The 11,926-nt window shown below is 40.6% G+C and overlaps 2 protein-coding genes across 2 annotated transcripts; both read left to right on the forward strand.

Annotated features, from left to right (window-relative positions):
* The first annotated feature begins 2,645 nt into the window (after positions 1 to 2,645).
* Positions 2,646 to 4,118, forward strand: LOC115996049. The gene is made up of 2 exons (XM_031235196.1): positions 2,646 to 2,741; positions 2,805 to 4,118. Exons 1-2 carry the CDS (start codon positions 2,646 to 2,648, stop codon positions 4,116 to 4,118), a joined length of 1,410 nt encoding a protein of 469 aa, XP_031091056.1.
* LOC115996050 lies at positions 4,115 to 5,794 on the forward strand. The gene is made up of 4 exons (XM_031235197.1): positions 4,115 to 4,460; positions 4,551 to 4,637; positions 4,736 to 5,230; positions 5,325 to 5,794. The coding sequence occupies exons 1-4, from the start codon at positions 4,115 to 4,117 to the stop codon at positions 5,792 to 5,794; spliced, it is 1,398 nt and encodes a 465-aa protein (XP_031091057.1).
* Positions 5,795 to 11,926: the final 6,132 nt, after the last annotated feature.

Raw genomic sequence — 11,926 nt, forward strand, 5'->3', positions numbered from 1 at the left:
TAGTGGGTGTTAATATTTCGCTAGTGGAGGAAAGGTTACACATGGGAAATTAAATGCCAGATTTAATGCTATGATCCCATCCTTCACTATATATTCGTTGGTAAGCAGCTGATTTGAAGTATAAGCTACACAGAACACACCTACGAAACACTTTCTTCCTCAAAACTCTGCTTATCCTTTCCTTCAAGCCATCTGCGTTCATCCCACGTTTTTAGTTCGCCGGGTCCAAGTTTGTGCGCTCAAACGGGGATCGTAGCACGTTTTATCCTGGGAAACCTAGGCCGCACCGGTCCAGCACCCTGGGAGGCGGTAAATAAGGTTTTAAGGATAGTGACAATACGACTCGTGCTTCCAACCACCCCGAAGTCCATACAGTTCACCCGTTAACTTCCAAGGCCACTCAACCCAGCGCTTCATCATTTGTAATTGTTTAATCCTACGTGGATTATTTCTCCTTGTAATTTGTTTTATTTTCTGTTTTCCATTTTCTTGTTTTTCCGATTGTCAAAGAGGATTTTCTCTAACAATGGTGTCATTGATAACCTAGGGATCAACACTCGAGTACCCATATTTTTTCCACACAATATTTCTGCTTCAACAACATGCTCTGCTAATTTAGTAATAACCAATCCGGTCCCATTACACAACCTAATGGAGTGATCTATATTTCGCAACAGCATTACTGGAGAACCAACATTTTCCGGAAGTCATTTTACAGGTTACCAAATACACCCTAAGTGTAAAATAAAGTATTGAACTATATTTGATATACTAGTTATCACACGCGCGATTAAACCAATGTCTAATGCGTATTTTTAAATTAGTGTTCCTTAATTGGTTAAAATAGTCATATAATAATGAGAGAGAGAAAAATGCTAAATTAATAAAAATCAAGAAATAGTCTCGATGATTATATATTTTAATAAAACATAACGAAATTGTAAATAGTTAAATTGCAACTAAAGTAAGTAGAAACAAATAAACCACTTACATAGGAGCAAATGGTGTGCCATCATTGTCACTTGTTGGACACCAGTCCGACCATTTAAAATCCATATGTAATTGTATTTGTGATCAAGTATTTTATAATTCGTCTAGACAAGTTTGACAATGACATTTGAGATGATGTACCATTTGTTGGGTTGTAAAGTGATATCATACATTCCAATATCATTATCAAACACTATTGATTGAACCCGATGTCCTTGCATTTAGATATAGCATTTACAATGATGTGGTGGTGAATGAGAGCATAATAATAATAATAATAATAATAATAATAATAACAATAACAATAATAACAATAATAACAATAATAAAGAGAGAAATTTTTTACGGAGTATTATTTACTTACTGTTTCATCCTCAAGTACGATGAGCATATACTTTTTCTCAGGCGTTCCAATAGCGTTTTTTGGTTCGTTTTCTTAATGACATGAACTGTACAACCCACAGTTTGTGTGTCAATATCAATTAACTTTACTGTATTTGTCATGACTAATATCCTTGTGCCATGGGAAATATGTTCATAAAATATGTTCATAAATGATGTTATGAAATAATATAATGGGAACCACAACATAAATTCGAAAACCATAGATTAGGGAGTTAGGAGTAATTAAAATGTGTAGATTATAGAGGAATAAAATGAGAACCACAACATTACATACAAGGATACAAATATAGATAAACAGATTATACAATAGATATATTTACATAACGATATTAAAGTTATATATACTAATTAATGAGTATACCATCATTGATTTGTTTTTTTTTTTAAACAAAAACTGTAATCATTATGAGTACAAATACAATTAATAGAATTAACATGATAATATTTTGACAATCATACCTATAGAAATGGTGTGTTGCAGAATATGTTAGGTTTAGTTTTGGGTGAATATCAATGAGAATGGGAGGTTTATATACTGTTGTTTTAGGTAGAATAATGGTTTAGTTAGGAATATATTCAAACTTGTATTATAGAATCCTATTACGACTTCAATATTCTAATTTTAAGTTAGGAATCTATACAAAATTATATTCTAAAATATTGCCTGTTTGAAAACTGCAATAAAGAAACAAATTGCCTAAGGAATTTAATGTTAAACTTCTGTTATATTTAAGGGAAAGAATTTGGTAAAATTATAAAGGATTAGGATATATTAGGAATTTAATTGGAGGTTGCACAATAAGAAGAACACAAAGTACAATATGTTATAACTGATTATTACACCAATATTTTTTTAGTTTCAGTTAGGGGTCTAACATTAGTGGCTCTTATTATAAGTGTAGATTCTAAAATATTAGTAGTATCAGTTCAATCTAATGTCAGTCGTACCTGGCCTTTTTTCGCTCTCTACTTTCCTTAGTTATTTTAGGAAGCTTTTTCCTTCGTTCTAGCTATGTGACGGCTCCTCCGCCTCACGACATTGAGGCGCCGCCGGAGGCTTCCATACCTCGCCGCCGACTCCAGTTGAAGAAGCTGATTCGTCTCAACAATTGCATAAGAAGGTTAAAACGACCAAGGGGTCGTTTGCTGACACAGTGGCGTCCCACCCAACTTTCAACGCCGAGAGTGTAGCCCAGACAGAGACCCTCGACTGGGCTTTCGATGAGGTAGACATTGAATCAGATTCAGAGATGGCGGAGCATGACTCGTCTGATGGTCTCCCTCGTGTCACCCTTTCAAAAGAACTGCGACGTGAACTTTGCTTGCCATGGAAACAGGCTTTGATAGTAAAATACCTTGGTAAAAGCATCAACTACAATATCTTGAAACATCATCTCCCTGTCATCTAGGGGCTCCAAGGTCGTCTCGACTTCATCGACATTGGCTACAGATTCTTTGTGGCGTGGTTTGGCAATTCGACAGACTACATGCACGTCCTTCTTGATGGGCCTTGGAAGATCTTTGACAACTACCTTGTGATTCAGCGTTGGCAACCGGAGTTCGATCCCCTCACGGCTAAACTCTCCAAAATGGCGGTGTGGGTTCGCCTGCCAAGGTTTGCGGTCGAATACTTTAGGGAAGACATCATCAAACGCGTTTTGGAAAACGTTGGTAAGCCCCTTAAGATTGACTGTACCACCGTCGAAGTTGAACGAGGCAAATTCGCACGTGCAGCGGTGGAAATCGATCTAGACAAACCCTTAGTCACCCACGTTTGGGTTCGCGACAAATGGAGACCGGTGGAGTACGAGGGACTCCACGTCGTGTGCTTCAACTGCGGCACGGTTGGGCACAGGGAGCAATCATGTCCTCTCTCCACGATCAAAACCACCGATTCTGAAAACATGGATCGTAGTAATCCATCTCCCACGAAGAAAGACGGCAACCCGGCTCCGTGCCCGACGGAGACGGTACCCCCGGTTACACCCGCTACCCCCAGGTATGGTTCTTGGATGCTTGTCACTAGGAAATCCTTTGAACAAGACAGAAGGAAAAATCCTAAACCGGCAAACCAGAAAACTCAGACCACAAATGTTAAAGGAAATTCCTTTGGCGCTCTACAAGATGCAGATGATGAGGGCTGTGATGTCCCAAAGCAGAGCAACGTGAAAGACAAGGCTGAGCAGGCGAAGAAAGGTAAAGGTAAAACCTCTAGCAATGCCACGGCTAGAGGTGGTAACGTGCAGGTTTCGCAAAGAGGATCCAAACAGTCAAAACCTCAACAGAAAGAGAGGGTTGGAGGCGGCAACATATCGGCGAATGCCACGGGTAATCAACCAAAGGTGGCCCAAAAATCTACAAAAACATCTGAAATCCAGAGTATGGATATGGAGAGGGATCCCAACACTTCGAACCCATGTCCCTTGAACACTTCTGGAGTGGTTCACCAAGGTAAAGCTAGGGGTATCCGGCAAGTTCACTATCGTGGTGCTTACCGCGGTGGTGGCCGGGGTGGCCGGGGCCCCACTCGTAATTATGCTACTGACGATATTTGGAAGGACAATAATGGTCTTGCAGGTATTTTCAAGTTTGGAAGCAGTCAGGTCACACCTCTCGCTCAAGACCACACTGAAGTGTTCACTAACGGTGTTGTGCCGGTTCATAGTTTCACGTCTGGGGAAGACGGTTCTCAAACCTCCCCTCCCGCAACGATTTCTCCATGAAGATCATTACTTGGAATTGTAGGGGCATCGCCGATGGTCGAGCTCGCAAGCATGTCAAACAACTCCTGAACTCGACAAAAGCCGACATCCTTTGCCTTCTAGAAATCCGCTCTCCCAAAGCGGACCGTATGATTAATATGATTTATAGTCTTGGTTTTACTAACCACTTCATTGTGGACCCTATAGGTTTTGCAGGTGGGTTTCTACTTCTATGGAATCAGGGTCGGGTGAAGATTAATATGGTTGGTCATTCTTCTCAGGCTATTCATACCAAGATATGTCTGGAACCAAATGATTGCTTTGTCACCTTCTCACATGTTAGACCAAATCCTTTGGCCAAAAGTAGGTTTTAGGAGGAATGCAAAGTGTTTGGTGATTCGTGTCAAGCTCCTTGGTTGGTGCTCGGAGATTTTAACGATATCGCTTCTACAGATGATCAGTGGGGTAGCGTGGACACTAATAACCGCAATATGGAAAGATTTGTGGATGCCTATAACGCTTGTGGTCTAATTGATCTGGGTGCGTCAGGATCCAAATTCACCTGGTGCCGTTGGGGTGGCAATAGGGTAATCCAAATGCGACATCTCGATAGAGTTCTCTGGAACATGCATACTCAGATAACTTTCCAGAGGCTAAAGTGGTGGTTCTACCGCGACTTCATTCGGACCATAGTCCTATAATGTTCATGGACGAGGCGGGGAGACCACCGGCTAAACACCTTCGACCTAATCGGTTTGAGGCGGCCTGGCTTGCCAAACCTGACTACGAGGACATTTGGAAAGATGCAACTAGGAACATGCATGATAATATAGAGGTTATGATTGAGAAGATTTCGAAAAATAGTCTCCTATGGAATAAGAAGGTGTTTGGCAATATCTTCCATCGTAAAAGACACCTTGAAGAAAAGATCAAGAAAATTCAAATGAATTCCAATTATCAGTCCTCGAGAGATCTCCAAAACCTCGAAAGGGAGCTTATAAATGATTTGAACAAGATTTTGGATCAGGAAGAAACCCATTGGTTTCAAAAATCGAGACAAGATTGGATTAAAGATGGTGATAGGAACACTAGATTTTATCATAATGTGGCCTTGTCCAGAAGAAATAAGAACCGTATTAGATTTCTCAAAATTCACGGAACTTGGACGGATGATCCCAAGTCCATCTCCGATCACATTACTGATTTTTTCTCTTCCCTGTTTTGCAGACATATTTCAAGTAGTGGGATGGCGAGACTCCCGGTATTTGGAAAGTGTTAGAATCTCCACGTCCCAAGCTTCTAACCTTATCCGCAGGGCCTACAGTGACGAAGTGAAAAAGCTTTTTTTTGGGATGAAGAAATTCGGAAGCCCAAGGCCGGACGGGATTCAAGTAATCTTCTATCAACACTTCTGGGAAGATGTTGGTCCAGCCCTGACCACCTTTGTTAATCAAGCTCTTGGTAGTGGTTCAGTCCATAAGTCTCTCCTCAAGGCCTTCGTGACCCTCATCCCCAAAAAAGATATTCCGGATTCGGAAACTGACTTCAAACCAATCACCCTACTCAATGTGGCGTTCAAAGTGATCTCCAAAGTCATCGTCAACAGAATGAGACCTATTATGTGCAACATCATTGGTCTTCATCAGAATAGTTTTCTGCCAGGGCGGTCCACTCTGGATAACATTATCCTCACTTAGGAAATCATTCACACTATGCAAAGGAAAAGTGGTAAAAAAGGGATGATGGTAATTAAGGTCGACCTCCACAAAGCCTACGATAGTGTTGACTGGAACTTCCTGGAGGGCTTTGGTTTTCCACATATCCTTATTGATTTTATTCATTTCTCCTTACGAGAAAGTGACATCTCTATTTTGTGGAATGCTGGCCGCCTCCATCCCTTTGTGCCGGGTCGCGGACTTCGTCAGGGCGACCCCCTTGCACCCTATCTTTTCAACTTGGTGATGGAGAGGCTGGCCCACGACATTCAGGCCTCTGTTGAGTCTGGTAGGTGGAAACCAATTCACATCAATAGAGGTGGTATTGGTCTCTCTCATCTTTTCTTTGCAGATGATCTTATGTTGTTCGGCGAAGCCTTCGTCCAACAAGCATCAACCATCTTGGATTGTCTGAATAGGTTCAGCAATGCCTCGGGCCTCAAGGTAAACCTCTCTAAATCCCAAATTTATTGCTTGCCTAACACTATTGCAGGAGTAAAGAGGAACATCGGCGAAACAACGGGCATTCCCATCACAGCCCACCTTGGTACATATCTAGGAATCCCCATGCTGCAGAAAAGAGTGTCCAAAGACACGTTCTCGGGAGTGATTGAAAAAATGAGGAAAAAACTTTCATCGTGGAAGGCTAGTTCCCTAAGCATGGCTGGAAGGCGTATTTTGGTCCAATCGTCCTTGCCCACGGTTCCCACATACACCATGCAGACTATGGCCCTCCCAAGTAGCACATGCAATGAAATTGACCGAATCTGTAGGAACTTTCTGTGGGGCCACTCGGAGGCCAACAACAAAATTCACACCGTCAACTGGAATGAGATTTGCAAACCCCGGTCACAGGGAGGCCTAGGGCTTCGTAAGGCCAAAGATTTCAACCTTGCATTTCTGACAAAACAGGCTTGGCAGATCATGACCAACCAAGATAAGTTATGGGTGAGAGTCATGCGTGAGAAATACATCAAACAAGGGGATTTTCTCTCGGCCAGCTGCAAGAATGGTTGTTCGTGGGGATGGCGTAGTATCATCAAAGGTAAAAAATATTCTGGCAGATGGGGTTCATTGGAAGGTTGGAAATGGATACTCTGTAAGAACAAATAATAAAAGGTCAAAAGTATGAGTCCACTAAACTCCACTATGACCTTAAATCAGGGATACACTAACACCAAAATTAGGGATCCACTAATTTATGTTTTGTTCTTATTCAGAAAGTGGTGCAAATAATTAAGAATAGGAAAATTTTCATGATTAGTGCATTGATGGAATGCAACTATATAAAGGCCATCAAAATCCCCCTCACTGCTTGACATAAAGTCTCATACACCATCTGAGGGAGTTGAGTCAAGTGAGAGAAAAATAATCAGGAAGCTCAAGCATCTGGAGCAGTTCAGGCAATCATCAAACAAATAACTATGGCTGGAGGTTAGATCCTATATATTTCATATACTTCAGTTTTAATTCTTACAGTTGGTATCAGAGCAAAAATATAATCTCTGCCTAGTTATTTGTTTGAGTATGTATGCAGTTGAATATTATTATTCTGTTAAATGCATACATATATTTATGCTTTGCGATTTTTCCGTATGTACATATATATCTGGATTTCATATGTGTATATACATAAATGAAAATTTATTCGAAATATTTTTAGAAAATATTGTTATGTGTTTTTCGAAATATGAATGAACCAATTTCGAAATAAATGTTATAAAATAAACCTACTGCCTTTGGATGGAATCGACGCCGGCAACCTTCGGTGGACGGCGACGGCGGAGTGACGGCGGCGCAACGTGACGGCGGCGCAACGCGACGGCGGTGGAGTACACCAGTGTTGGTGGTCGCGGACGATGGCACTGACGCGGCTGCGATTGCGATGCCGCTGCTTTCCTCTTCCCCTTCATGCGACACTGGCTTGGCTAAGGACGGCGACGGACGATGGGCGGCAACGGATGGTGACGATGAGGCTTGGTGGTGGCGTTGACTGCGTTTCTCTCCTGATCGCCTCTATCTCACTTTCTCTATTTTTGTCTGGCTACGGATGAAATAATGATGAAGCTGTTAGGGTTCATGGCTTATTAATTAACTAAAGATCTTGACTACTTAAGGATTTCTTTTGGTTGGGCCTAATGGTTGAATGGATTAAAGAATAAACATTGATGATGGATTATAATTGTGTGAACCTGAAATTTGTTAAAGAGAATTATGGGCTTCCTTTTATAATTTTATGGGCCTATTTGGACTATTTATGCTTGTTGTAAATATTGGGCCCATCTAATTTGAGGATTGGATTAATTTTCCAATTTCTTGGACGAACCCAATTTCTGAAATTCTCATTATAATTGGGCTCATTTAGATTGTTTAAGTCATTTGGACATGCTTTAACTTTTGGACTCATTATAATTATATATGGGCTTTCTTTAGTGTTTTACTTCCATCATATTTGAGCTTCTTCTCTCCTTAATTATTCAAGATTAATTCCTTTTTAATTTATTATTAAATTATATTCAATTTTGAGCAAATATTAAGTTTACATTTGCGATGTGAATTTTAATTTAATATTGAGAGTTATATTAAATTGCTTTCAGTATTGCAATTTAATTATGAAGTATGAGTTGATAATATGCATAATCTGAGCATGCTATATGTATATTTGTTGCAATAATTATTTGACTGTTATAATTATTCCTTTAGAAAAGCATGTTCTTTAAGGATGAATTTAGAGCCTTTTAGGTCTGAATTAAATGTTTATTATGCATGATATAGTGCCTTTTAGATGAATTTAGAGCCTTTAAGGATATATTGAGCATATTATTACTCTTCGGTTGTGTCTATTTAAGGGCACATTAAAGAATCACAAAGATAGTTCACCCTATTAAAAGCCTTATCCATAGGTGAACCAACAATCTTATAGAACTCTCAAACGATTTTACTTCAAACATGAGAACACATGAATTAGGGAAGTTTCTTGGGGAGGAATACTAGTTCTATGGCCCTGGCTTAAAACGCCTTGCTGGCTGAAACTGTCATAGTGCCTTCAGTCATATTGCTACTAGTCCCCTTGCGACGCTACTCTGTCTAAGGAGTTGGTTTTTAAAGGAGCCTTAGCACCTACCAACTTTCCTGGGAGTATACCTAAGGATTGTCTATCATGATTTGGTTCAATTTGTTTGTTAGGATTTTCTTGCCAATGTGATAATATTTAATTTTGGTCGATTAAAGAGTAGCCACAGCATCTTCAATTTACCAAAATTGCATCTTAAGTTTTACTCACATAAAGTTAAGGCAAGAATATTGTGGTTAACTCTGCGTAATATGATAAAATTTCGCCCACAGGCAATTTTGTTGTATTTGTAATGTTAATTAGGATGAAATACGAAACTATGATCATAATTTGCCCACAGGGATTATGTATCGGCATATAGTTTGGTAGTTTTGTCATTAAGGGTGGAAAATCAAATAAAAATCGTACTCATTCTATTTCCACCATTCAGTCTTGATAGATTCATTGTGCGTAAAAATTTAGCCCACAGGCAATTTTTATGGCATACGAGTCTATCTTTTGCATAACTTACATTGGTAACAATATGCACTTCAGTCTCTCTCTCTATATTTTTGCCTCAAAAAAAAAATAATAAAAAAAATTCTAACCAAGCATTCATTGTTACTCTTTACAGCAACTCTACCCGTCACTCAAACCATAACTATTGATGTTCCTTTGCTTAACGACGATAATCACAAAGAGCGGAAAGATGCTATTCTCCTACATTTGGGATTATTAGAGTTAGATTACGCTGTTCTGAATGAGGAACCCTCCGAGGTTACTACAGAAAGCACTGACGAAGCCAAGCAGCTTCGTGCACGATGGGAGAGATCCAATCGGTTATGTGTGCACCTCATTAAGTCAAAAATTTCGAGAGAAATTCGTGGTTCCATTGAGGAAATTCAGAAAACCAAGCCTCTGCTCAAGGCCATTGATGATCAATTTGTTGACTCAAAGAAATCATCGGCAAGTACTCTAATAATGCGATTTATCAATCTTCGTCTTACCACTGTTAAGGGCACGCGTAAACACATCATGCAAGTAAGGGATATTGCAGCTCAACTAAAGAAGCTGGAAATCATTTTACCAGATACTTTTGTGGTGCATTTTGCACTTAATACCCTTCCTCAAGAATATAGCCCCTTTAAGATTTCTTACAACACACATAAAGTAGATTGGTCTATCAATGAGTTGATAACCATGTGTGCGCAAGAAGAACAAAGGCTTATGACTGAGATTGGGGAAAACGCTCTAATGGCCACAACAAAGTATAAAAGAAAATCTGGAAAGTCCAAGGGATCCACCGTAGCAGCTAAGGGCAAACTGCCCCCAAAAGCTGACATTAAGAAGATACAGAAGTNTGTAAGAACAAATAATAAAAGGTCAAAAGTATGAGTCCACTAAACTCCACTATGACCTTAAATCAGGGATACACTAACACCAAAATTAGGGATCCACTAATTTATGTTTTGTTCTTATTCAGAAAGTGGTGCAAATAATTAAGAATAGGAAAATTTTCATGATTAGTGCATTGATGGAATGCAACTATATAAAGGCCATCAAAATCCCCCTCACTGCTTGACATAAAGTCTCATACACCATCTGAGGGAGTTGAGTCAAGTGAGAGAAAAATAATCAGGAAGCTCAAGCATCTGGAGCAGTTCAGGCAATCATCAAACAAATAACTATGGCTGGAGGTTAGATCCTATATATTTCATATACTTCCGTTTTAATTCTTACATACTCAATCAATTTTTGGGAGGACCATTGGGTGGGTGACAAACCGCTTGCCAACATCGCCAACATACCTCCTGGAACCAACAATCATTTACTAGTCTCCGACTTTATTAATCAAGACAGGGTCTGGAATATTCCAGCTATGGTGGACATTCTTCCAGAACCTTTGATCAATGAAATTCGGGCCATCCCCATTCCAGTCAACGAGGAGCAAATCGACATCCGCTTCTGGCCTCACTCAGGTACGGGCTCCGTTTCCGTTAAATCTACTTATGATTTCATTGCAGGTCATGGTGATGGGCACTACTCGCATGATTGGATTTGGAACATCAACTGTGTTGAGAGAATAAAAATTTTCCTTTGGAAGATCACCAAGGATGGTCTCCTGACTAACGCCGAACGGCTAAGACGGAACTTGACCGATGATTCTCTTTGCTGCCAATGCGGACGTGACGCTGAGACTCTCGACCACATATTCAAATATTGCCCGGTGGCGTTGGAATGCTAGAGCATTGCTAAGCCGCCTCGCCAGTTCAACACAAGCAATCACCTGCCGATGAATCAATGGATTGAGAGCGTTGTGACCGGTAACGCCGTTGGCGGTGACACTGGCCATTGGAAAATCCTTTTTCCCCACCTTCTTTGGAATTTATGGAAAAACCGCAACAACGTGATCTTCAACAGTGTGTGCTGGTCTGCGAAAGAGATTTTGGAACGCGCGACTACGATAGGCTTCATGAAGATTAATACGGACGGCTCGTGGAAGATGGTAACAGGCATGGCTAGCGCCGGTGGGCTCATCCGTGACCACACAGGGCGATGGTTAACTGGCTTCACTTCAAAAATCGGCAAGACCAACAGCTTTAATGCCGAGTTATGGGGTATCCGTGATGGTCTGTGCTTGGCGATTAGAATGAGCTTCTCATCCATCATGCTGGAGTCTGATTCTGAAGCTGCAGTCTACGCGCTCACTAAGGAAACAGACTCCATGTCTGTGGAAAGCACTTTGATTGCGGACTGCAAGCTCCTCATGCGGCGTTTTCAGAACATCAGGTTAACACACGTGCTTCGTGAAGGAAACCAGTGTGCGGATTTCCTTGCCAACCTTAGACAGACCTCGCCCTGGGGAACCTCTATCCTCGACTCTCCATCGGAAGGGATGATAACGTTACTTGAACGTGATGCGATGACAGCTTCCTTTCCTTCAGAAGACTTCGTTAGTTTTTGGGGCCCTGGCCCCTTCTCTCCACCAAAAAAAAATGTCAGTCGCACCTGGGATGGGACTATAGAACTATTTTTAATATATTTTTTTAAAAAATGAAATC

The sequence above is a fragment of the Ipomoea triloba genome, chromosome 11 (genome assembly GCF_003576645.1).
Source record: "Ipomoea triloba cultivar NCNSP0323 chromosome 11, ASM357664v1".
Taxonomy (NCBI): domain Eukaryota; kingdom Viridiplantae; phylum Streptophyta; class Magnoliopsida; order Solanales; family Convolvulaceae; genus Ipomoea; species Ipomoea triloba.